Source organism: Canis lupus, chromosome 32, assembly GCF_048164855.1.
Source record: "Canis lupus baileyi chromosome 32, mCanLup2.hap1, whole genome shotgun sequence".
NCBI classification, from domain to species: Eukaryota; Metazoa; Chordata; class Mammalia; order Carnivora; family Canidae; genus Canis; species Canis lupus.
The window spans coordinates 24,620,153-24,647,906 of record NC_132869.1 but is presented as its reverse complement, the minus strand read 5'-3'; the positions used below and the strand labels follow the sequence as shown (position 1 = coordinate 24,647,906).

At 36.6% G+C, this 27,754-nt stretch overlaps 1 protein-coding gene across 3 annotated transcripts in view; it reads left to right on the top strand.

The window, feature by feature from the left end:
- NEDD4 (NEDD4 E3 ubiquitin protein ligase) overlaps nucleotides 1–27,754 on the top strand; it is a 124,061-nt gene that overhangs the window by 1,265 nt on the left and 95,042 nt on the right. The window contains exons 2-4 of one of the 3 annotated variants that reach the window (XM_072808677.1): nucleotides 15,033–15,106; nucleotides 25,074–25,152; nucleotides 25,257–25,295. In XM_072808677.1, coding sequence (XP_072664778.1) covers nucleotides 15,033–15,106; nucleotides 25,074–25,152; nucleotides 25,257–25,295 — 192 coding nt within the window. The remainder of the gene's footprint in view (nucleotides 1–15,032; nucleotides 15,107–25,073; nucleotides 25,153–25,256; nucleotides 25,296–27,754) is intronic. The other 2 variants (XM_072808678.1, XM_072808679.1) reach the window with 2 other exon arrangements.

Sequence of the window (27,754 nt, the reverse complement as noted above, 5' to 3'; positions counted from 1 at the left end):
TAAATTCTTGATGATTGTCTCAAAAATGGGAATGGGTGGGAGATGAAAAGCTATGTAGTCTAACAGTTGACTAGTTCAGTTTGGGGAAAAAAAAAAACAAACAAAATTTAGGCGTTCTTGTTGACTGGCTAAGTGTCACCTGTACTTGCTATCAAGATGGGACCCAATTAAATGTAATACATCACCCTGAATTTAATTTATCTTCTGACAGTGTTGGGGTAGTTCCTTCTCTTAGTAACTTGATATCTTCAAATTGTCTTTTACAAAATGTCTTTTACATTCATCTTGGCAGTTCTTCGTATATAAACAGCGGGCAACTTATTTATGCCGGCACATTATCTCAGTGTGTTTTGAGACTAATCATGTAATATTAGAGCTTGTTTCTTAGTTACTGCTAGCAGAAAAGAAGCAAAGTGGTGGTGGAAAAATGGTGGCAGCTTGATGGACCCTCAGAAACAACAGTATGTGATGGCTCAAGATGATATTCCTGCTAAAGTCCATTATTGTTCAGCGGAGGAGATCAGAGGAGAATAGTGCGGTGTGGAACCACTGATAGCTTTCTTATCAGTCAGGTCTCCCTGCTTTGCTATGATAAGCTGTTCAATGCAGATAACCTCAAGCTGACATCCAACCCAATCGGGCTGGCCTTGGACTTTCTTTCCTTTTGGTTGTTACTCAGAGGTAGCTCCTGATTTCCAGATTTCTCATCCCATTCCTTTCCAGCAAAGCCAAATTGATCATAGGATATTGCCAAAGGCATTGTTTACTCTTCTCTCTTTGGTACGGGTTCTGTGTTTTCAGTTATCTGCTTCTCACATCAGCCTTCCGCCCAGCGGAAATAAAACGAATTATGGCAGTTAGTGGGTGGTCAGTAAGCAATTGGGAATAAAGGCCAGAAACTCCACCTTTTGAAATAAGGTTTTCCTGAACTTGCATCCTGAGGGATTTGTACTTCTAGGGAAGTTTCATGGCTTGGGGCCCACTCTGTTTGCATGATGGGGGGCCAGTTGTCCTGTGACTCAAAGTTCCTTGCAGTTCCATCTGTCTACTTTGTCCACATTGAGGAAGGGAGTGAGATAGGAAGGTGAGAGACATGATGATGGAGTGTTGTCTTCCACTTCTTCCACTCGGTTATTTATTCAACAGACATTTATTAACTGTCTGTTCTGTATCATGCAGTGTGCTGGCCACCAGGGATACAGATAGAAAAAACAGTCCCTGCCTGTTTTGTGAGGAGCTCAGAATCTGGTGGGAAAGATAAAAATCACTTGTTTTCTGGTAGAGGTGGCCATCTCATCGCTCTTGTCATTTATTTTCTGGTCCATCACAAAGTGGTGGTTTAGAAGGTTTAGAAGACCTCCCCCTCACTTTTTTTCTTTTTTAGAAGAAGAACATTATTTTCTAGAACTCACAGACGGAAATAGGCAGCCCTCTGCTGTTGATGAAAAATAAGGTAGCTTTTCTCTTGCAGGAAAAAGTGATGATTCTTACTTTAAATTTGAAACTAAAACAAAAAGAAAAATGAACAGACATGGGTTACAAGATACTTGGAGAGTTATAATTTAACCAATATTTTTAACCACTGAGTCGCACTGTATGAGCATATTAGTGGCTCATTGAAGTAGGCCAAAGTTTAGATCATAATTCTTCTCTATTACTTTTCAGTGAATTTTAGTTCTTATTCCACATATAAATGTCTTTTAGTAAGAGATGGTCCTGGCTTCATGTGCAGAATTTTGTCATTAAAACAAAACAAACCAAGGAAGTAGTGAATATAAATTATACCAGATTTGCTGACAGTCTCTGGGGATTAACAATAGAGGCTAACTCCCACTAACCTTTGGTGAGGAGGAGTGTGGTAGATATGTACACTGGAATTCAGCATCCCTTCCAGCCTCTTTTCAGTGGACTTCCCTATTTTGCAGAGGTTGGGAAGCTAAACAATATGTTTCTCATACTTTCTGGCACTTAACGTTCTGGAAATGGATTTTGAGATAGATTTCCCAGTATAGTGCACTTACTTGAGATTTGGAAAGTAGAAATGAAGTGGAGCATAAGTTCTTGTTTCTTTGGCTTTTTCTTCTGACAAGCATAGTCACGTAGACCTTGACTTTTCCTGCAAAAATGTTTTGGTATCTGGTAACTTGTTTTGTGAGTATCAATAGGAAGTTGCAGAACCAGTGGTGGTGGCAGCTTCCTGATGACTAGATAGGGTATGTTTGCAAAGCCTACAGATCTGGTGGTGGTTCCTGATTACCTACCTTCCTGACTGGGGCAGAAGTGGCAATTTCCTGGGTGGGCCAGTTTGAGGTGTTTCCAGGTTCTCTGGAGGCCTAGTCTACAGCCTGCCCCTACAGCTCTTCCAGTGATTTTCTAAGACCTAATTCCCTGTATTAACTCGTTTCTTCTCAAAACATCTAGAGTAATTTCTGTTGCCTACAACTGAAACCTGACTGAAACAAGGTAAAGAAGGAAGGAAAAGGAAAGAGAAGAGAGTGTTCACTGTTAGTTAGGAAATACAATTTGTACCTGTGGAAGAATGGATGCCTTTGGTGGTGACTGCTACCACAACGCATAAGCAGCAGGGTAACAGAAGTGCATATGTTGACACTTCTAGATCTACCAGTGCCAAGCAGAAACAGACCTTGCCTGTCCTAGCATCATACTGAGCCTGGGAACCCAGTTCCCAAACTTTTATTCACTGTACACAAGGAAGGAGAAGCACAGTTGAAGCCTAGCTGCATTAGCATCCATCTCAAACTTTCACATGTTGATTTTGCCATTACTCCCTTTGTGCAACTCCTTAATTCCAGCATCATTCTATTTTTCATAGGTTTCCACGGGACCAAAGAAGTGGATAAAAAAGAATTTGTTTTGCAGCAATTTACTTTTTAGTTATTAAGCCAACAGGAAAGTTGGAAGTACAGTGCAAAGAACTCCGATCCTCCTCATGCAGGTTCTCCTGTTCTTGACATTTCACCACAGTTCATCCATAATCCTTTTTGCCATTTTAATTATTTTTATTTTTTTTTTATTTTTTTTTATTTATGATAGTCACAGAGAGAGAGAGAGAGAGAGAGAAAGAGAGGCAGAGACACAGGCAGAGGGAGAAGCAGGCTCCATGCACTGGGAGCCCGATGTGGGATTCGATCCCGGGTCTCCAGGATCACACCCTGGGCCAAAGGCAAGTGCCAAACTGCTGCGCCACCCAGGGATCCCCATTTTAATTATTTTTAAAAAATATTTATTTATTTCAGAGAGTGAGAGAGAGTACAACTGAGCAGAGGGAGGGGGAGAGATAATCTCAAGCAGACTCCCTGCTGAGCCCAGAGCTTGATCTCATCACCCTGAATTCACCACCTGAGCTGAAATCAAGAATCGGGCTCTTAACTGACTCAGCTACCCAGGCACCCCTCATTAGTCTTACTTCTAAATCATTTGAGGGAAAGCTTCAGACACAATGCCCCATCACCTCTAAACACCTAAAACAAGAACACTTCTACATAACAGCTGTCCAGTCCTCTAAGCCAGAAAATCAACACTGGTACAACACTACCATCCAATCTGCAGATCCTGTCAATATTTGCCAGGTGTTTTAGTAATTTCTCTTTTTCCTTTCTGGTCCAAGAGCCCACATAGGAGCATAGGTTGCATGTACTTATCATGTCTTGGCAGTCTACTTTTTCTGTCAGTTCCTTGACAGGAAATAGAGTACAGACCAAACAACCTGTAGGATGTTCCTCCGCCTGGGTCGGTTTACTGCCTCCTCAGGGTCATGTTGAAGTCATGCTTTTTTGGCAGAAATCACAGAGATGAAGCTGTGTTCTCAGTGCATCACAAGAGGGAGTACATAATAGCGATTTGTCCCATCACTGTCCATGATAACCTTGCTCACTTGATCATTTTGGCGAGAGCCAGGTTTCTTTTTTGTAATGTCACTATTTCCCCCATCATAATTCATTAGTGGGGATCCCTGGGTGGCTCAGCGGTTTAGCGCCTGCCTTTGGCGCAGGGTGCGATCCTGGAGTACTGGGATCGAGTCCCGCGTCGGGCTCCTGGCATGGAGCCTGCTTCTCCCTCTTCCTGTGTCTCTGCCTCTCTCTCTCTCTCTATCATAAATAAATAATTCTTAAAAAAAAATCCATTAGTATTTTGTGGAGATGTCTTCAGAGATTATGCCAGTAGTCAACTCTTCATTTCTCAGATTTCCATCCACCACTTTGAGCATTCATTGATGACTTTGCCTGAATCAAACACTATTTTTTTTAATTCCTATCTTTATTAATTGGCATACTGTGTAAGAAGAGCTTTCCCTTTCTTATATATGTATTTACATCAGCAATGGATATGTGGAATTCTACCTTATTCAATGGGTTGTAATTATTTACTATCAATAAATATTTTGTTGCTAAAATTTTCACAGTTTGGTCAGTGGAAGCCCTTTCAAGGGGGTTTCTAGGTTACTGTGACAGGTCTCCATCATTCTTTGAATACTTCATTACTTTCTAGCGGAAGATGTTCCAGACAGCTCTTGTATTTTGCCTGGCCCACCCCTGTCTGGAACCAGCCATTCTCCTAGGAACACTAGTTCCATTTAGGAGAAAATGCCTTTTTGTAGCCAAGATCTGGGTGCTCAGTGTGCTCATTATTATTGGATGTCATTGCTCTTGAGCCATCTCAGCAAATAGTTAAAAAATATGTGTGTGTGCACACACATAAATGTATACCTCTTTTCATAATACAGTCTGTATACATGTATTTAAAGATCATTAATTCATATCATTTCTCAAATTCAAATCTAATGCCTCAGAGTACCTTCCAGCCATAAATACCTTTTCTACCAGTTAAATTTCTGACTTTTATTATTCTCATTATATTTACTTATTTGCCCAATCTATTTACTTATGTTTTTGGTGTAACTAATTTTCCAACCACGCAGGCATCTACTCTGTCATTTGTGCACCTCACTTTCAGCTTTAGTAGGAATACTGCAGAGTTGCCTTTGTCCCAGGCAAGTGGGTGCCTACTGGTGCATCTCTGGATGTGACCTCCCTTTTCCTCTATGCCCCATGCTGGTGAGCATGCTGACCATGCTTCTCTGTGAAACTCCCTCCTCCCCCCAAACCCTGCCCTAAGGTGGGCCTGACACTGACTCCTCTACACCAGGAAGAGATTAGAAGGGGCTATATGTATATATTTTTCTACAGTTAACTATTAGCAGTTTATCTATCATATAAGAATAGAACCTTGGAACTGGAAGACACCTGTAAATCATTTAGGGTGAACAAGGGCATGGAAAATCAAATTTGACCAGGACGGAATTCTAGTCTTGTCACTCTCAGTGATCTGGCATAGGTATTTGACATCTGTCAGAGCAGGATATTTACACCAGCTGATTCTCCCATTCCCTAGCTGTGTCCGGTATAAAGAATCTTCTGTGGGGGCATCTGGGTGGCTCAATGGTTGAGTGTCTGCTTTTGACTCAGGTAGTGATCCTGGGGTCTTGGGATCGAGTCCCACATCAGGCTCCCTGTAGGGAGCCTGCTTCTCCCTCTGCTTATGTCTCTGCCTCTCTCTGTGTGTCTTTCATGAATAAGTAAAAAAGAATATTCCATAGTACTGAGAGAATGTGATTGCTGATTTGAATTGCTGAAAGCACTGTCTACTGACTGAATTCTCTGGCCATCAGTGTTACTCTCCCTTGTTAGGCTGGCTCCCTTGCACATCTAAGAGGATAGATGAAAGGAGAAGATAGGAGAAGTCTGGAAATAAATGTAGGGAGAAAGACACAGCACAAACAAATGAAAAAAGGTTTTGATAAGACTTTGCTAAAGTCTTGAGGAATAACCCCATGGCCTGACTCAAATGTTGAGTTACCACATATGAGATACACTGGCAATGAATGTAAATGATCATGTCAGTGCATAAAGATGCCTTAATGAAAATATCCTCCTTTGAGGCGAAAGAGTCAAACCTAAATATAATCAGAGCTGTCTTTAATTGATTGCCTGCTATATTGATTGCCAAGCAGCAGGTCACATGGTCTCATACTTCAGTTGTAATCATTGAAACAGTTTTTCAAAAGTAGATAGTGTTATCTCCATTTTATAGATAGAGAATTTGAGATTGTGATTTCCTCAAGGACTGGGTCCTTTTTTTTTTTTTTTTTTTCATTTATGATAGTCACAGAGAGAGAGAGAGGTGCAGAGACATAGGCAGAGGGAGAAGCAGGCTCCATGCACCAGGAGCCCGACGTAGGATTCGATCCCGGGTCTCCAGGATCGCGCCCTGGGCCAAAGGCAGGTGCTAAACCGCTGCACCACCCAGGCATCCCTAAGGACTGGGTCCTATTAGGTTGCAGATGTAGGCTTGAATCTCAGATTTCTTTAATACCAAACACTTGATCTTTCCACCGTCCTACTGCAAATAGTTCCCCAAATAAAAGAATTTAACAGAAGAGACTCTCCGTAAGGTGACAAATATAACATATCCAAAATTAACTTGTAACCCTTCTTACGTATCTTATGTCTTTTTTTTGTTAATAGGTTTTAGGTGGATGTCTGAAGTACTTGAATTCTGTATTTGCTTGAATATCCATTGAACAGTTACTATGTGTAAGGCATTTGGATCAGGTCATGAGGTGATAATAATGAATGACAGACTTCACCAGTTTATAGCCTACAGGAAGAGAAGGACAGTAAATATATAATCACACAGACATTTTATAAATGTCAAGGAAAACGGATGTGAGATAAAAGTAAAAAATGGGAAAGATTAGTTCATCACGTATGATATGAAGGAGGGGAGAGAGTATGAGGAAGTCACCTTTGATCTGAACCTAAGGATGAATAGGAGGTCGCCAGGTGAAGAGTGGGGCAAAAAGCCTATCAGGTAAACAGAACTACTGGATGTGTAGAAGATAAGATGGAGAGGAATGGAAAGAAGGCTGAAATGGTGGTGTCAGGAGATGAATCTGAAGAGGAAGGAAGAGCAGAGCCCAGGCAGTCAGGCTAGGGAAACTCACGAAATACATGCATGGGCACGTGCACACACATATCATCATCACTAGCACTTCTTTATAGTTAATATCTGTTCCTCAGATATTTAACTTTTTCTCTATTTGTTGTTTCTTCATTTCTTGTCACATCTCTGGCTTTCCATCCAGGATCACTTTTTTCTGCCTGAGGTATATCCTGTAGAAGTTTTTTTAGTGTTTGCTGGCAATAAACTCTCATGGTTTTTGTTTTTGTCTGATAATGTCCTTTTTTTTTTTTTTTTTTTTTTTTTGGTGGGTGGGAGAGAGTGAAGTAAAATTTATAAACAGTGAAATGCACACATTTTAAATGTACACTTTGATGTACTGTGGTTTTTAACACACATGTAACACACAATTCAATTAAGGTATAGAATATTTCCATCACTCCAGGGGTACCTGGGTGGCTCAGTCGGTTAAGCATCTGCCTTCAGCTCAGAGTCCTGGGATTGAGCCCTGCATCAGGTCCCTGCTCAGCGGGGAGTCTACTTCTCCCTTTCACTCTGCTCCTTCTCCTGCTCGTGCTTTCTCTCTCTCTCTCTCAAATAAATCTTTTTTTGTTTGTTTGTCTTTTTAAAAAAGAGTATTTCCTTCACTCCAGAATGTCCCCTGGGGCTCTCTTCCAGTCAACTTCCCACTTCACTCTCCAGAGGCAAACTTTTATCACCATGAATTAGTTTGGCCTGTCCTGGAACTTCATATAAATGGAATCATACAGTATGTATTCTTTTGTATCTGGCTCCTTTTGTCTAACGTAATGTTTTTCAGTCGCCCATGTGGTTGTTTGTATAAGCAACTCATTCTTTTTATTGCTGAGTAGTATTCCATTGTATGAATATACCAGATGTTTATCCATTCTCCTTTTGACAGACACATCTATTGTTTCCAGCTTTTGCCTACTATGAATAAACCTACTGTGAATGTTCATCTACAAATCTTATGAAAATGTCTTTTCCACAATATAGGTTATCAGCTTGATGTGGATCTCTCCAGAGGCATTTCATGTATAAAGAAGCATATATGGTGCTATCAAATTTAAGAGTAGTGTTAAAATGGGAACTGATGATGAGTTGTTCTTTTTTGGAAATTATGTAGTTTTGATTGAATAAATAAAGGTATAGTTTTCTAGGAGAATCGTCCCACAACTGCATTAACTATAGCACTTCCCATTCTTACCTTCATGCTGTCTACTTGTGGGTCTCAACTTTAGTGTCCATAAGAATCACCTGGGAAGTATTTTAAAACACAGGCTACTGGCCCCACCACAGAGTGTCTGATTTAGTAGATAGGGGGCCTGAAAATGTGTGTTTCTAATAAATTCCCATATGGTGCTCATACCATTGGAGAACACACTTTGAAAACCACAGCTTTCTCTTAAATCCAAGGATTCTGATTATTCTAGTTTATCACGGTTATTACTGCCAAACACTCCCGAGGAATTTTGAACATGCATAGCAAATGTGTAGCAGTCATACACTCCACTTTTACTAGGACCATCCTCATTTCATGTATTTTCTTTTTTTTTTTTTCATGTATTTTCCAATACAGGTGATCTAGCATTTACATTTTTATAAAATGCTTCCAGCAAATTTACATGCCAGAGAAATAAGACAGCTGCCAGTCCAGTCTTTTGTTTTGAAAATATGGTCACCATAAATTATAAAACATGTTGCAAAAAAAGGACAAAAATTAATCCTTTATACTCTAATAGTTTTTAAAATAAATATGCAGTGATTATATTATTGCATTACATGAATACAGTATTATTTACATCAGAACCCTTTTGTCATATTTATAATTATTTATTGCACATTTTTTGCTTGCTTTCATTTCGTGCATGCTTGTCACAAATTTGCAAACTGACAGAGTTTTAAAACTACTCAATGTAGGGGTTATATATATGTATATTTACATATATTACATACATATATAATGAATGCTATCCATTCCCTTCATTCTTGTTGGCAACTGCCTCTTGCTATGTCACATTCCTTCTGAACTGCTTGCACTCTATACCTGATGAGTAGTCATCACCTGCAGGCTTCCATTTGCCATCATTGTGAGAATTCTCTTGATCCCTTTTCTGTGTTGGAGCCACTGTTTCTTTATTCTTGTGTCTTCCTCTTTCCTAATTTATTCCCTCATTTGCTGACCTACATCTTCTATATAGTGGGCACTGTTGACTGGAGTATTTCGTGGTAGGTTATCTGAATCTTTCATTTCACAGTGGGACTCTCACATATAAATATTTAGAACATTTGGGTACCCCCTCCCTTCATTACTTAGCTTCCACAGAGAGCAGTCTTGCAATCTTCTGTTGGTGAGTTTAGATCTGGCAGCCAGGGTTCTGGGCTCACCATTTGTGCATACGTTTCTTGCTTTAGATAAAGTGCATTCTTCCTACTTTCAGCTACTTCAGAAACTTTTGTGGTTAATCAAGAATTTGTCAGCACCTGCTGTGTTCCAGGTATTCTGCTGGGTTCCACAGAGAGAATACAAAGATAATGAAAAGATAAGTTTCTTGAGCTTCAAAATCTCACAGTTTTAATAGTGGAGAAAGACATATCATTTGTCTCTTCAGATGGAAGACCATATGTGATAAGTGCTATAAAAATGGGCCTTTTACAGAGAGAGGGGAAAATTCATTTCAACTATGGAGGCTTTTTAGAAAAGGTGGCATTTGGACTTTGAAGAAAGGACAAGACTTTTTTTCTTAAACTACAACTTAAAATTTATAAAAAGTTTAAGAAGTAAAACAAAAGCCTTTATCATCTCATTATGTATTTAAAAGGATGTATTTATATATTTATTTGAGAAAAGCCTTTATCATCTCATTATTTTTTTAAAAAGATGTATTTATATATTTATTTGAGAGAGAGCAGTGGGAAGGGGAGAGAATCTTAAGCAGACTCCCTACTAAGAATGGAGCTTGACGTGGGGCTCCATCTCAGGACCCTGAGATCATGACCTGAACTGAAACTGAGAGTCTGGTGTTCATCTGATATAGTCGGCCAGGTGCCCTATCATCTTATTATTTTATTTCATTTTTTAAAAAGTTATCACTGTTGCATATTTCCTTTCAATCTTCATCAGCATACATTTTTATAATTATCATAGAATAGATATCACTCCAGTTAACATGATAATTGTTAAAAATGATAATTATTTTCTGTCATTAGATAATAATACATTTTAAAAAATATTTTATTTATTTGATAGGGAGAGAAAGAGCACAAGCAGGGGGAGTGGCAAGGAGAGGGAGAAGCAGGTTCCCTGCTGCACGGAGATCCCCACACAGGGCTCAATTCCAGGACCCTGGGATCATGACCTGAGTGAGCTGAAAGCTCACTTAACTCACCCTTAACTGACTGAGCCACCCAGGTGCCCCTTAATAATACATTTTAAATGACTGCTCAGATGATAGAGGACTTTAACAATGAAGGGGTAGGGAGAGGATGGGGAAGACTATTCCAGGCAGAGGGAGCCTAACTTGTGCAAAATCTCAGAGATAAGTAAACACAGGTAGCCTGGAGGTGTGAAGGGGGAGTTAGGTGTGGGAGGGAGGCAACAGAAGGGTGGGAGAAGGATAAAGAGAGGAACAAAAATTTTAAGAATTTGGAAAGGATGGAAAGATCTAAAGCTCTGCATTTCCTATTCCTGGATTTGGGGGAGTTGATAGAAGATTAGGGAGCAGTTAGTAGCTGTTTTCATGAATTGTGGAGAAATCTCAGGCCTGGAAAGCCGCTTTTAATTACTGTAGCCTCCTGCACAGGTAACACATTACCATTTTGTTTCACACTATCATTGAGAAGAGCCACATATCTTTGCATAGGATTTGCAACTTTTCTATTTCACTTTCATAAATCAAGAAAGCTTTCTTAGGAGTGGAAGGGGAAGTCTCAAGCTTTAGAGAAGAGCTGTGATCTATTTGGAGATAGTGTTCCCATTTTGAAAAATGAGAAGATGCTTAATTTTCATTTCTTTTTCCTCATTTGAGCTCTATGTGTCTATTAACAGTATTTTGAATATCTTGTTTCCAAAATTATTGAAGAGTTTAGTCTCTTGTTGCATTTATGTTTCTCAGTTTCAAAGATACTATGAGATATTATGATTTCTGCTTATGGATATGGTTGCAAAAGTCCACTTTGGCAATTTTCTAGCAATTTATAAAATGCACTGAAGGGATGCAAATATGAAAATAAAGGGCATTTCTTAATTTTATGACAGAATCTTAAATCAATATAGCTTCACATCAGTTAACCACAACATCCAAAATAACTAATTCTGATATTTGTGGTAGGAAATGCAAGGAGGTTTAAAAGTTAAATGTGTTTATGATTGTGAGTAATTTGTCATGCCCTGGAATTTTTAAAATTAACGCTTGTTACATTTTTCTCCATTAGACTTTTGGGGCATATTTTCAGTAGAGGTTCTACCAATATGGATTAACTTTTTAAGAGGGGAATGGTAGGGATGTCTGGGTGGCTCAGTGGTTGAGCATCTGCCTTTGGCTCAGGGCATGGTCCCAGGGTCCTGGGATCAAATCCCACATCAGGCTCCCCTTGGGGAATCTGCCTCTCCCTCTTTCTGCCTCTCTCTCTCTGTGTATCTCATGAATAAATAAATAAATAAATAAATAAATAAATAAATAAATAAATAAATAAGAGGGGTATGGTAATCTGTTTCCTCAATTAGGTTTATATATAAATTATAAACACCTGTCTGTGTTTATAAAAGTTGAAATTATCAAATAATATTATTTGCTCATAACACTTTTGCTTACACTTTACCACTACAAAAAGTTTGTATTTATTTATTAAGTCATCACAGAAAAGACTTCTGATTTTCAGAATTCAGTGTTGGTGATCTGTACCTATCTAAGAAAGTACAGCCATTTCCCAGACAACTGGGAAATGAGAATTTGGCTCTACAGTCTAATAGAATACTTTAATGGGTCTATTTATTCAGTGGGACTTTCCCAGGAAGAAAGGGTGATTGCAAATCTCTTCACATTTTTGGGAATGAGTCTCTGCAGAAAACTGAGATTTCAATTCATGTATTTTCCTAATTTTTAATTCTAACTTATTCTTGTACCTGAGTATTTCCATTCTTTCTTGTAAAATCAGTTATGGATTTAGTTTTGTTTGGGGCTAGCGGAAACATATTTTATCGAGCATCTTTAATAAGGTTTTTTGTATTATCTGAACTTGTCATCTGAGCTTTGGAGCTAATAGAATATTTCCATTATCATATTTATTCAGTGAAACCTCCAGGAATGAGGGTGGAGCATTTAGAAGTAGGGCATTTAGAAGTAGGAGAGATTGAAATAAATACTCCATGATATATATATTTTCTCCTTTTCAGGCCTCTGCTCACAAGGGAATATGACTACTTGCTGATGGAATGATTGTATAATAGAACCCATTATGTTGCTATCTGTTGGGCAACATCTATTTCATATTTGTTGATCTTGTAAATGCTCCTGTGAATACTGCTGTGCTTATGTCCTTGAGTACATGAGTGAGAGTGTATCTAGGGAATAGACCTAAAAGTGGAATTTTTGGATTATTGATTTAGAGCTTTAGTAGATTTTCCAAAAGTGTCTTCAAAATGATTCTTCAATTTATAATTTCACCAACAGCATATTAGAGTTCTCCCTGATTACTGGTGAGATTGAAGATCTTTTCATATGTTTACTGTCCATTCTCTATGATTTCTTGTATTGGGTTTATATTTCACTTATTGGTTTTAGGAGGTTTTTTTTTTAAAATATGTTCTGGATAATCATAATTTGTCAATGGCACACATTTTAGATACTTGCGCCTTGTCTATCTCCTTGACTTCTCATTTTGTTCATGGCATCTCTTCTCGTATAAGAGATATATAATTCTAATGTCAAATCTAGCCACTTTTCCCATTAGGGTTTGTCCTTTCCTACCTCAGTGTCATGGAAATATTCTAAAATTTCTTGGGAAATTTTTGAAGCTTTCTTTTTTGTTTATAAGGCTTAAAGTATCTGGAATTTGTTTTTGTATATAGTATAAGATAGTGATTGAATGTTATTATTTACTTCTGTACTGATTTTTACTCTTCCCTATGAATTTTTTTAAACATTTTATTTATTCATGAGAGACAGAGAGAGAGAGAGAGAGGCAGAGACATAGGCAGAGGGAGAAGCAGGCTCCATGCAGGGAGCCTGACGTGGGACTTGATTCCGGGTCTCCAGGATCACGCCCTGGGCTGAAAGTGGCACTAAACTGCTGAGCCACCTGGGCTGCCCCGCTATGAATTTTACAATTATTTGTTAATACTCATGAAAAAAAATCTGGGTAGGGGGAGTTGGAATTGTATTGAATTTATAGGTTACTTTGGAGAAAACAGACAGTAATATAGAATATTTCCATCCATGAACATAGTGAATTTCTTCATTTATTTAAGTGTTCTTCAATAACTTTTTAAAATTTTACCCATAACAGTTTTTTACATTTTTTATTAATTCTGTTTCTCTGCAGCTAATAGTTTTGCTTACTGGGAATTCTTTAAAATATACATTCTGTTTTATAATATTTTCTTACTCATCTTTTAATTTCAAATGATTTAAAATCTACAGCACGGTTAAAATAGTAGTATAATGAACACCTATATACCCCTCAGCTAGATCCACAAATTGGTAACATTTTACTTATTCCCTTTATGTACATACACAAACAGACACACACTCACATTCAACATTTTTTTTGCTGAGTGATTTAAGAGTAAATTGTACTTTATCACACTTTATCCCTGAATATTTCAATATGTATCTCAAAAGACATTCTTTTTTTTTTTTTAATTTTTATTTATTTATGATAGTCACACAGAGAGAGAGAGAGAGGCAGAGACACAGGCAGAGGGAGAAGCAGGCTCCATGCACCGGGAGCCTGATGTGGGATTCGATCCTGGGTCTCCAGGATCGCGCCCTGGGCCCAAGGCAGGTGCCAAACCGCTGCGCCACCCAGGGATCCCTCAAAAGACATTCTTATATAAAACATTATAATAGCATTAAGATATCCAGAAAATTTAAGACTTGATATATTACAGTTTCAATATACTATGGTTTTATTTAAAGCATATCTACTTGATATATTACAGTATCAACATACTATGTTTTTATTTAATGTGTAATCTATTAAATGGGATTTTTAAAAGAATGAGCACAGGGTGAAAAAGAGAGAGAGAGGCAAACCAAGAAACAGATACTTAACTATAGAGAACAAACTAATGGTTACCAGAGGGGAGGTAGGATTAAACAGGTGATGGGAATTAAGGCCTGTGCTTGTGGTGAGCACTGGGTGTTTTGTATAAGAGTTGAGTCACTATATTGTATATCTGAAACTAATGTACTGTATGTTAACTAACTGGAATTTAAATTAAAACCTAAAAATAATAATTACCTTTCTAAATAGTTATTACTAATGATTATAAACTCTTCATTTTGTGTTATTGTGTACATAGCAACAATGATAGATATTAGTACTAAGAATTTGACTATAGATTTTCTTGGAAGCAGTGATAAGTTCTTAATGTAATAATTTAACTCTAGGGTTTTTTGTCTTTTCTTTGTAGATAATCAAGTTATCTAGGAATAACAATGTAGTTTTTATTTTCTCCTATGTAGCTTTTTTTTTTTTTTAAGATTTTATTTATTCATGAGAGACTCAGAGAGAGAGAGAGGCAGAGACATAGGCAGAAGGAGAAGCAGGCTTCCTTCTGGGAGCCTGATGCAGGATTTGATCCTGTGACAGTGGGATCATGCCCTGAGCCAAAGGCAGAAGCTCAACACCTGAGCCACTCAGGGGTCCCTCCTATATAGCTTTTAATCAAATTAATTATTGAAAAAGAGTCTTCCAAGTAATTTTAATATCCTGATTACTTTATTTGATATGTATATATTTAAAAGTATGTGTCTTAGACATGTTATAAAGTATGTGAAAATAATATATAATTTTTTATATTTTAGGAAAATTCACGAATTGTGAGGGTCAAAGTTATAGCTGGAATAGGCCTTGCGAAAAAGGATATCTTGGGAGCTAGGTAAGTATATTAGGTTGGGTTGTATTTTATTTTATTTTATTATTATTTTTAAAGATTTTATTTGAGAGAGAGAGAATGCAGAACGAGAAACAGAGCACAAACAGGGGGAGGGGCAAAGAGAGAAGCAGACTCCTCATTGAATGGGGAGTCTGACTCGGGCTTGATCTCAGGATCCTGGGATCATGACCTGAGCTGAAGGCAAACATTTAACCTACTGAGCCACCCAGGCTCCCCAGGGTTGTAATTTTAAACTGTGCTGGTTGACAATATTTTCTAAATAGATGAATAATTGAATAATAATATTTTTGGTAAATTATTGTGCAAAGTGGAATGATTACATTTCCAGTAGATTTCTCAGTATCTGAACTACCACATGGCAATGGTGGGAATTCTGGAAGGAATAGACCCAGAGAGTATATTCCCAAACTTTGTCTCTGGATATTTGCTGACCCTGAATAACACATGTGATAGCAGATTCAAAACAGCTTAGCTAAAGAAAAAAGATCTGAATAGAGATATGAGTTGCTGCCTAAGAAACGTGGTTATGGTTCTTGTCCAAATAAGATAATTAACCTATAGTCTCTACAATTTAACACTAATAATGTCCAGGATATACTCCAAAATTAATTGATCTATGAGGAATCAGGAAGATGGAACACATTCTCAATAGAAAAAGGAATATATGCTCAAAAACATGTTTAATACTTGACACATATTGTACCACTAAGGATTAGAAACCTCAAGAATGAGATAGAAACCATAAAAAATGAAAATTCTAGAACTGAAAAATACAATATTTGAAATTAAAAATTGAGTGGAATTAATAGAATTCAGATGAAGAGGAAAACTTAATTGAACTTAAAATTAGGTCAATAGGAATTATTTCCTAATTAGCAAACAAGAGATACAGGGCCCATGGGTGGCTTAGTTGGTTGTGTCCAACTCTTGATCTCAGCTCAGGTCTCAATCTCAGGGTGAGGAGTTCAAGCCCTGTCTTGGATTCCACACTAAGTGTGGAGCCTACTGAAGAGATAGACAAAGATAGAAAAAGTTTTTAAAAATGAACAGTGACTCAGGGACTCGTTAGATAATATTAGACAGTCTAACATACATGAAGTTAGAGTCCTAGAAATAGAGAAAGAATAAGGAAAACATTTTCTTAAAAGATTTTATTTATTTATTCATGAGAGACACACAGAGAGGCAGCAGGCAGAGGGAGAAGCAGGCTTGCTTCAGGGAGCCTGATGTGGGACTCGATCCAAGGACCCCAGGATCACGACCTGAGCCAAAGGCAGACGCTCAACCCCTGAGCCACCCAGGTGCCCCAGGAAAACATTTTTAAAAGAAATAATGGCCAATTAAAAAAAATTGACAAAAGACACAAATATATAGTATCCAAAAATCCCAAGCAGAATAACACTAAGAACCACCATTGAGGACATCATAGTCAAGCTGTTGAAAGCCAAGTATAAAGAAAAATCCCGACAGAAGAAAGAGAAGGAAACATATTATATACATAAGAACTACAATTCAGTTAAGGGCTGACTTGTCCCCATAAACTATGTAGGCCAGAAGAAAATGGAAGAATAGAATAACAACTGTCAATCCAGAATTCTGTATTCAGTGAAAATGTCCTTCAGGATGATGACAAAATAATGACATTTTCAGATAAAAGAGAACTATGAGATTTTATCATTGGCAGACTTGCCCTGTAAGAAGAAATAAATGAAATTCTTCCAACTAAAAAATAATAGATAACAGAAACTCAGATCCTCAGAAAGGAATAAGAAAATGGTATTTGGTAATATGAAAAAGATTTTTGTTTTCATAACTTAAACATATGCCTGTTTAAATCACAACTTATAACATTACTTGCAGGATTTTTATTATATGTAGATGGAATATATATAACAACTATGGTGTAAAGGACAGTGGGTTATTTTCACAAAAAGAACAACTATTTTTAGTTTCTGCCTATGCATTTTACATTATGACAACCCTGCTCACATGCAGAGTCTGGACATTTAGATAAGGATCTGAGCTTGGGATTCCTGCCACAAGTTACCCCTATGCTTTTCCCAGGGCACCTTTTTAAAATAACTACTTAGAGTTAAGCCCACAAAAAGTTAGTGACCTCCACCCAACCACTTTATAAGTAATAGGTGCTTGTCACCCTGTTCTTTCTCTTCTTCACTCATGACCCGGTAGCGGAGGACTGCCCCTTGTATGGCCCATTGCTTCTCCCCATTTTCTTCTGTTTCTTGGGTCTGTAAGTAACAAATCTTGTGACTTTACTTCCTTTGTGTTGGAATAGTAAAATGCCTTCAGTCAAAATGACCGTGGGGTTTTCACTTCCCCAAAGTGGGAGTTCAGATGCTGAGGAAGCTACCTGTCAACCCCATGTGGGTGGTTTATTCCTCCTCACTCAGCAGATCCTAATCTGCATATTCTTAATTTAATACACCAGCTCTGTCTCCTCAACACAGTTATGGACCTGGTTAGTAGGTACAACATTAAATGTAAGTGGAACAAAAAATTAAGGGTGCACTTTGTAATACCTAGATAAACCACTGAAAACAATGTAAAGAATTATAGTCATATTTTTAGATGAAATTCCTGAAAAAATAAAATAATTAAAGGCCAGAAAAGGAAGACTAAATGATCTAAATGATAAAAAAAAAAGGAAGGAAGAAAAAAAGAAAGAAAAGGAAAAAAAGGGAAGGGAAAGAATAGAAAATCAATAATAAATTGGTAGACCTAAATCCAACCTTATCAATAATAACATTAAACATTGGTGGACTAAGGTAAGTATGAGACAGAAATTGTTAGAATGGATTGAAAAATAAGACCTGATTACATGTTGTTTATAAAAGATAAATTTAAAATATAAAGATACAACTAAGGTGAAATAAAATAGACCCAAAGAAATATGCCATGCAGATAGTAAGCATAAAAAGACTGAAGTCATATATTAATATTTGATAAAGTAGATTTCAACACCAGAAAGTATTTGCAGACATGTCATAACAATAAAAGAGTAACCAGTAGGCCATAACAATCATAAATCATAAGTAAATTATAAAACAATCATAAATGTATATATGTTAGCAGAACTTGAAAATATATGAAGCAAAGCTAGACAGAATTAAAAGGATAAATAAAAAAGATAAATAAAAAATTCCGGGATCCCTGGGTGGCACAGCTGTTTGGCGCCTGCCTTTGGCCCAGGGCGCGATCCTGGAGATCCGGGATCGAATCCCACGTCAGGCTCCCGGTGCGTGGAGCCTGCTTCTCCCTCTGCCTGTGTCTCTGCCTCTCTCTCTCTCACTGTGTGCCTATCATGAATAAATAAAAATTAAAAAAAAAAAATTCCACAATCATAGTTGGAGACATTAACACCTCTCTCAGCAGTCAATGAAACAGCTAGGTTAGAAAATCAACAAAAACGTAAATTTGTACAATATTATGAGCAACTTCAACATAAGGAACACTATTTATAACAACTGCACATATACATTCTTTTCAGATGGACATAGTACATTCACTAGCATAGCCCATAAATGTATTATTTATTTAAGCATGACTATGATTATCACAAACTTAGCAGCTTAAAAGAACAAACTATCTCGTAGTTTCTGTAGGTCAGAATCCTTGCACGGTTTAGCAGTGTTGTCTGCTTCAGGGTCTCCTAGAACTGCAATCAAAGTATTGGCCAGGGCTGTGGACTCATCTGAGGCTTATTTGAGAAAGGATCCACTTTCAAACTTATGTGGTTGTTGGTAACATTCAGTTCCTTGCAGATTGCCAGACTGGGGCTTCAGTTTTGCTGGCTGTCAGCCAGGAGCCACCCTAAGCTCCTTGCTGCATGACCTTCTTTATATGGTAGCTTGCAACCTAATAGCATGCTTTTTCAATGCTAGCAAAGGAGGGAATTTAAGAATAGATGGATTATAACTTTATATAATAAAATGTCATACATTTGTCACTTTTGCCGTAATGTATTGTTTAGGATACATAGGTCCTTCCTACATTTAAGAGGAGGTAACACAAAAGGTAACACAACCTGACATTAGCAGGTGGGGATAATAGGAGCTACTCTAGAGCCTGCCAGCCGTAATATGTTGGGCCATAAAACAATAAATCAAACTGCAAAATTCACATTCTTTTCAAATGCATGTGGTACATTCACAGACATAGACCATATTAGGACAAGTCTCAGGAATTTTGAAAACATTGAAATTATATACAGGATATTCTCTGATAACAGTGGGATTAAGTTATAAATAATTACATGATATTTAGAAAAATCCCAAATATTTAGAAATAAAACAGTATTCTTCTAAATGATTTATGGGTCAAAGAAGAAACAAGAGAAATTAGAAAACATTTTGAACAGAATGAACAATGTAGATGAAAATATAGCAAGATCAAAATTTGTGGGATGCAGCTAGAGTAATACTTAAAGGAAAATGTATAGTTTTAAAATGCCTACCTTAGAAAAGGAATAAAATCTAATGAATGATTTGAGTTCTGATCTTAAGAAATTAGAAAAAAGGGCAGCCTGGGTGGCTCAGTGGTTTAGCGCCGCCTTCAGCCCAGGGTGTGATCCTGGAGACCCCAGATTGAGTCCCATGTCAGGCTCCCTGCATGGAGCCTGCTTCTCCCTCTACCTGTGTCTCTGCCTCTCCCTCTCTCTCTCCCTGTGTCTCTCATGAATAAATAAATGAATAAATAAATCTTAAAAAAAATTTAGAAAAAGAAGAGCAAGTTAGTTCCAAAGTAAGAAGGAAGAAAATACATAAAGGCAGAAATTAGTGAAATAGAAAATACATAATGATAGGAAAAAAATCATTGCAGTCAAAAGCTTCTTTTTTGAAGGGATCAATGAAAATTTTAAACTTCCATCTAAAAAAAAAAAAAATTTCCATCTAGATTGATCAAAAACAAAAGGGAGAAGGTACAAATTACCATAATGGGAATGAAAGCAGAGGTATTGCTATTAATCCTATGGAATTGAAAAAGACAAAAAGGGAACACTGCACAACTTCATATCAATAAGGAATTATATACAACATAGATGAAATAGAGAAAATCCTTGGAAGACACAAATTACCAAAATTAATCACAGAAGAAATAACTTGAATCGCCCTAAATCAAACAGTATATAACAATATATGACCAGGTGGACATTTTCCCAGGAACATAAAGTTTATGCAACATTTAAAAAAAAGTAAATCAGTGTAGGCTATAGTAGAAGTGCCTTCTCTTCCAGCCTCTTTGGTCTCAACTGTAGAAACAAGATAACAAAGGGGACGTCATCATTTGGAAAGCATCACAGACATACACGGTGTGCCGCAACTGTGGCCCTAAGGCCTTCAGAAGTCAAATATGGCTATCCTGCCAAGAAGAAGAGAAGCTACAACTGGGGTGCTAAGGCTAAAAGATAAAATACCACTGGGACTGGTTGAATGAGGCACCCAAAAATTATATTCTTCAGATTCAAGTGTGGATTCCATGTAGGAACAACTAAACTCTGTTGGGGCATTTGGATCATCTTAAGGATTTCAACAGTTAGTCACACAATAAATTTTCTGTTTTTTTTTTTTTAAACCTATCAATGTAATTCATCATATTAATATATACAGAAGAAAAAAATACATTCTTCAGTAGTAGAAAGTACATTTGGCAAAACCCAACGTCTGTTCATGGTAAAAAAAAAAAAAATCTCGGCAAGCTAGGAATAAAATGTAAGATTGGTTTAACATCCAAAAATTAACTAATGTAGTTCATCATATTAATAGAATACAAGAAAAATACACGATCATTTCAATGAAAGCAAAAAAGCATCTGACAAAATTCAGCACCCATTCATGATAGAAACTCCTAATAAACTAGGGAGAAGTGGAAATATCCTAAACCTGAATAGTGACAGCCTGAATGTTTTCTACTTAAATTCAGGAATAAGACAAAGTTTTGTGCTCTTACAGTCAATTCAACACTGTACTGGATGTCCTAGCTGTATAATGTAGCAAGGAGAAAAAATTGAAGAAATGCAGACTGAAAAGGAAGAAACTATCTTTATTTGCAGACAACATGATCATGTACATGGAAAGCCTTAAAGAATCTACAAAAATATCTGCTAGACCTAATAGGGTACAAGGCCATAAGATACAAATTCAGTGTACCAAAATCAATTATATTTTTATGTCCTATCAGTGAACAGTTGGAAAATAAATTTTAAAAATATCCATTTACATAAAAATAAAACTCAGAGGGGCTCCTGGGTGGCTCAGTTGGAAGGATCTGATTCTTGATCTTAGCTCAGGTCTTGATCTCAGGGTCATGAGTTCAAGCCCCATGTTGGGCTTTACAATGGCCATGTAGCCTACTGAAGAACAAACAAACTTAGAAATAAATCTAACAAAAGATTTGCAGGAACTATGCACTGAAAACCACAAAACATTGCTGAGGGAAATCAAAGATCTAAATCAATGGATAAATATGTTCATGAACTAGAAGATTCATTCATTTTGTTAGAGTTTTATCTTTCTTCAAATTAATTAGATTTGGCACAATCCCGATCAAAATCCTAGCATGTTTTTCTGGAGAAATTAATAAATTGACTCCATTATTTTTATAGAAGGTCAAGGACATAGGATAAACCAAAACAATTTCATAAAAGAACAAAATTGGAGAAGTTATGCTACCTAATTTGAAAACTTACTGTACAGCTATAGTAATCAAAACAGTGGCATTGGCATAAGAATAGATATATTGTTCAATGGAATAGAAGAAAAAGTTTTGAAACACATGCACACGTATATATGGCTGGTTGCTTTTCAACAAAAAGTGTTAAGGATAATCATAAGGATAATTCAAGAGAAGGATAATCTTTGGTACTGGAACAGTGGGTTATCTGTATGGAACAAAATAAACCTCATTCCTACCACATATCATATAGAAAATGAATAAGAGCTAAAATTCTAAAACTTCTACAAGGACACATAGGAGAAAAACTGTGCTCTACTGGGTTACACATAGATTTCTTAAGTGAGACTTAGAGAGTGTGAACCATAAAGGAAGAAAAATATTGAAATGGACTTGATCGTAATTAAATACTTTTGTTTGAGGGGCACCTGAGTGGCTCAGTGGTTGAACATCTACCTTTGGCTCAGGGCATGATCCCGGGGTGCTGGAATTGAGTGCTGCATCAGGTTCCCTGAGGGGAGCCTGCTCCTCCCTCTGCCTATGTCTCTGCCTTTCTCTCTGTGACTCATGAATAAATAAATAAAATCTTTAAAACAAAACAAACTTTTGTTTGAGAGACACAGGTAAGAATAGGAAAAGGCAAGCTATAGATTAGAAGATATTTTCAAAACATGTATTTGATAGAAGCCTTTAATTCATAATACATAAAGACCTCTTACAACTCAAAAATAATATGATAAAAACAGCCAGCTAAAAAATGGGCAAAATTCTTCTCAGACCTTTTAGTTATGAATAAGAGCAATAAGTAGTTTTTCTTATGATATTAGGAATAATGTATTCCTAATGTATTGGCATAATTTATTTGAATGTCTTTAATTTTGATATTAACATCAGCCTAAATCTATTTTTGCTACCAGATGATAGCTGTTGTCATGTACATGATTTCCCTCTGCATTGTATTCATCTGTTACTCAATGTTAGTCTTTATTTTTCCATGTTGGAAATATGTATTTCATGAGTATCTGTAAATCATGACAGACAATGCATACCATTTTTTGAGACTTCTGTTTTGGGTTATGCAATGATAAGAAGTTGCTAGTGTGTTTTATTCATGGTGATTTTATCTTCCTCTGTTACCCTCAGAGTATACTATTTTTTAAAAAGCATATGTGCAAATCTTCTGTCTAGCTGTGTGTAAGATTATTTTCTATTTAAGTCCCACCCTTCCACCTATACCCTATTTTCCCTCAAAACTCCTGCCAATTCATTTTTCCCCCTTTATATAGCTAGTTGACTGTGAATAAGTAACATGGAAAAAGGCAAAAAAAAAGGGGGGGGTGACAAAACTCTGAAACAGACATTGTGGACTATCCAGGTGAAAGTGTCTAGCTGGGTGGTAAGATTGAAGATATGTATTTATATTTACATTTAATATTTATATTTGAGAGTACATAGTTATTAAACCCATAGATGATATTGTGAAGGGAAAATGTTGAAAGAACAAAAGGCCAAAGGTAATACTTTAGGGAATTTCAGTATTTAAGTAGTAGATTGCAGGAGAGGAGACTAAAAAAGAGACCGAGATGGAGCAGTTAGAATAGTATGAGGACAGGGGCAGCCCAGGTGGCTCAGCGGTTTAGCGCCGCCTTCAGCCCAGGGCCTGACCCTGGAGACCCGGGATCGAGTCCCACGTCAGGCTCCCTGCATGGAGCCTGCTTCTCCCTCTGCCTCTGTGTGTGTGTGTGTGTGTGTGTGTGTCTCTCATGAGTAAATGAATAAAATCTTAAAAAAAAAAAAAAAAAAAAAAAAAAAGAAGAATAGTATGAGGACAACCAGAAAGGGGTTGCATCATGAAAGCAAATGAGATTAGTTTCAAAGAGTAAGTCATCAGTAGCATCGAATATAGAGAGGACCAACAAAATAAGTTCCTGGAGAGTGTTGATTGTTTAAGCAAAATTGGTGACTTTTGGAGAGCAATTTCAGAGCAGTGGTTCAAAGGGGGAGGTAGAAACCAAATTCTGGGGCTTTCAAGAGCAGTGGGAACCGAGGAAATAAAGAAAGGGACAAGTGATTGGCTATATGGCCTCTGGAACCAGGTGCTTGAGTGTCAGTTCTTGCTCTTGCACTGACTAGCTGTATAGTCTGTGATGAGTTGCTATCTCTCTGTACAAAATAAAGACAATAACCATACCTATTTCATAGGTAGTTATAAGGATCCCAAGAGTTAATATATATAAACTCTTAGAATGGTGCCTGGCACAGAGTAATTGTTATATAAGTATGAGTCGTTATTGTTATTAATATTATTGGAGATTATTTTCTTGGAAAATTTGGGATGGGAAGAAAGACAATCTAGCTCAGTCTGCTGGAGGAAGGAGGGAGGGTTAAAAATGTACTTATATGATTAGAAAAATGTAGGTCAAAAAAAACCCTGAAAATATAGAAGGGAGAAGTGAAAACAGATGATGCAAGGTTCCAGAGTAGGTGGGAGGAACTCGCACAAGGAGGAATTGGCCTCAAACAGGGCACAATACCTGAATCACTGAGGTTAGGTGCAAGGGTGAGTTATGATGAAAACCAGGATGTAGGAGTGGCCTGTTGGCTTTGATTTTTTTCAATTACCATTTTCAATTAAAGGTAAGGTTGTATGAAGAAGTGGGAGGAGGAGTTGGTGGTAGAGAATCATGAGTATTTGGGAGATTTGGAAATGGGAGAAATTTGACCACAGACGAGTAGTGTCTAGAGTCTTTTGCTTTGCAAACTTAAATATCACAAGATTTTTTTCTTTTCCATGTATCTTGGTAGAAGGGGTTATATAACACATAATTATTTTAAACTGAAAAGCACTCCATCTTATTTTATAAAAAGTCTTTGCACTCATGAGATAACTTGGAACAGCCTGAGGTCTTGCAAAGCTAGTCTTGAGAATCATTAAATTAACTATCTTAACCCCAAAAAAGAAAGAAGGTAATAAAAATTGAACAAAATTTCAAAAATCTAAAAAGGTTGGAAATCATTAAGTTGGACTAAAAGTTTTTCTTTCCAATTCTTTTTTTTTTTTCTTTCCAATTCTTTATCTATTTCACTAACACGGTACTTTAGCTTTTTAACAAGATGCAAAAATTACTATAATTACTTACTGCTGCCTAAGGAACCCTTCCTTTTAAGCATAGGAAATAATTGTAGGAATTGCTAATAATTGAGCAATCTGAGTTTGGGAATAAGCAACAATTATTATTATTATTTTTTATTTTAACAGTGATCCTTATGTGAGAGTGACGCTATATGACCCAATGAATGGAGTTTTTACAAGTATGCAAACGAAAACCATTAAAAAGGTTAGACTTAGCAGTATTCAAAAAAGTTTTAAATATACTTTGTTTTATTTTTCTATGACAAAATATAAAAAAAAATTAGTTATACTATGTTTATTGTCTTTTAGACTTTGAATCCAAAATGGAATGAAGAAATATTATTCAGAGTAAGTATGTATTTTATTTCAATAAAACAGCAAACAGATTTTCTCAGGTTAGAATGATGTTACCATTTATAATATTCTAAAATGTATTTTATATAAGAATTTGTCTAGATTTTTAAAATTTTTAAAAGAGTTAAATCTAGTTATCCCCTTGATGACATGGTCCTAGAACCATTTATCTTATAAAAAAAAACATGTATATAAGTAACAAAGAAGTAAAAAGCAACTGTAAACCTGGAATTATCTTATTATACTTTAATTCTTATTTAGAGACTGTATAATAGTCTTGTTCTAGTTTAGCAGATTTTGGTGTTTTCCCTTAAAGATCATGTGATATGTGATATTTCTCTTTCCCCAGTCATTTATTAAATAGACTGATCTGGACAAGAGATGATGAGGGCCTACCACTAAATAAATTCTTTTCTTCTTATATACCCTTCATTCACATTCCTGCCTTTCCCCTCACCCTTCCTCCCTACACATAAGAGCAGACTCCAAATAAGCAGTTATTTCATACTCCTCAGGGTGGCCCTCAAGTTGACAATGTCTCTTTGTACCTAGAATCCTTGAATCCTAGAATCCTTGCTTATGCCAGAACCAACAACTTCCCAGCAGTGGTAGAGATAGAAAATAGTAATCTCCCTTTCCCTACTGGATCATTCCTATTGGTACATTCCATCCTTTAAAGGTCCTGCCTTGACCTACTTCTGGACTTACTTCTCTGTTTACCTGAATAATCAACTTCTTTTTTTGTTGTTTGTTTGTTAAAGATTTTATTTATTCATTCATTCATTCATTCATTCATTCATTCATTCATGAGAGACAGAGAGAGAGAGGCAGAGACATAGGTGGGACTCAATCCTGGGACCCCAGGATCATGCCCTGCGCCGAAGGCAGGCACTAAACCACTGAGCCACCCAGGAGAACAAATAATCAACTTTCTTGAAAGAGTTGCCTGCCCCCTATCATGTCTGCTTCTCTAATGCATTTCTTAACCCACTCTAATCTAACTGACATCTGCATCGTTGGAATAAAACTGCTCTTACTAAGATCACCACTGACCTCCGTGTTGCCACATTCATCTAATCCCATCCTACTTACATGCTCAGCAATGGTTGATGTAGCTGACCATGCCCAAAACACCAGCCTCTCTGGAGGCTTGTATGGTGCCACAGTGGATTTCAGTCAGAAAAACAGAAGCCTCTCTTCTATATTCCACATTTGAAGATTTTTTTTTATACGTTTTGTTTTGTTTTAATAAAGTGAATTAGAAGGGAAGAAATTGCTGAAGCAAATGTCTGAGAAGCTGTTACTGAAGATCCAGCCAACAGCACCAACTAGAGTGCTTCTGGTTTTTCTTGTGTAGAGAAGGAGATCTCCCTTACTCTATTTAGTATGGCATGAAAACAGAATTTTAAATCAGTTTGGAAATTTTGGATTCTGGAGGAAATGGTATTGAGTCAACTGGATAGTCATATGGGGAAAAATGAAGCTAAATTTCTGGCTTACTTTCACCAGAATAAATTCCAGATTTGGTAACCTCTGGTTTTGATTGTTTCTTTGGCACAAATATTACTTAGGAGAGAATTTTAGAATTCCCAAGTGGCTGAGTGTTTTATTTATTTATACTTTTATTATTATTTTACTGATTTTATTGTGTTTTTCTTAGACATATATGTGTTTTCAATGTATTGAGGTTTTTCTGTACCTCTTACTCTTTTTTCTTTCTAATATAATTGGCTTACACATATCAAATAATGTTTAGCTGTAATAGGGATGGATGTTTGTTTTGTTTCCAATTATAATGGGAATTAACCCAGCTTTTCTTCATTAAACATAGCTTTTTATTTTTTATCACATTAAAAAGGTATTCAGCTATTGTTATTTTTCAAAAATTAAAAATAAATTGGACACCTCCAATTTTAGCCATGCTGCAGTAATAAGGAATTGAGCTTAACCTGATGCTATAAAGAACTGTAAAGGTATTAAGGATGTCAGCAGGATGTAAAGTCTCACAAGAGAATATTCAGAATGTGTATAAAATTTTTTTACGTACAACAAACCACAACAGTATGACCAATCCTCAAAAGAAGAGAAGTGCCAATCATAAAATAATGCAGACATTGGAGTTAGCAGAACAGCTAATACTATATTAAAGCATCTATTATAACCATTATAGTTATGCTCCATGATGTAAAAGTAAACACTCTTGAAATGAATGGGAAGATACATATTCTAAGTAGAGAATAAAAACTGTAAAAAAGGATGAAATAGAAATATTAGAATTTAAGAACATTCTGAAATTTTTAAAATCACAGAATAAGCTCAGTAGCAGAATGAAGATAACAGTGAAAAGCATTACTGAACTTAAAGATAAGCAGTAGAAATGATCCAATCTGAAGAACAGAAAATAAAGATTGGAAAAAAAATTAGTAGAGACTGAGGGATCTGTGGACAATATT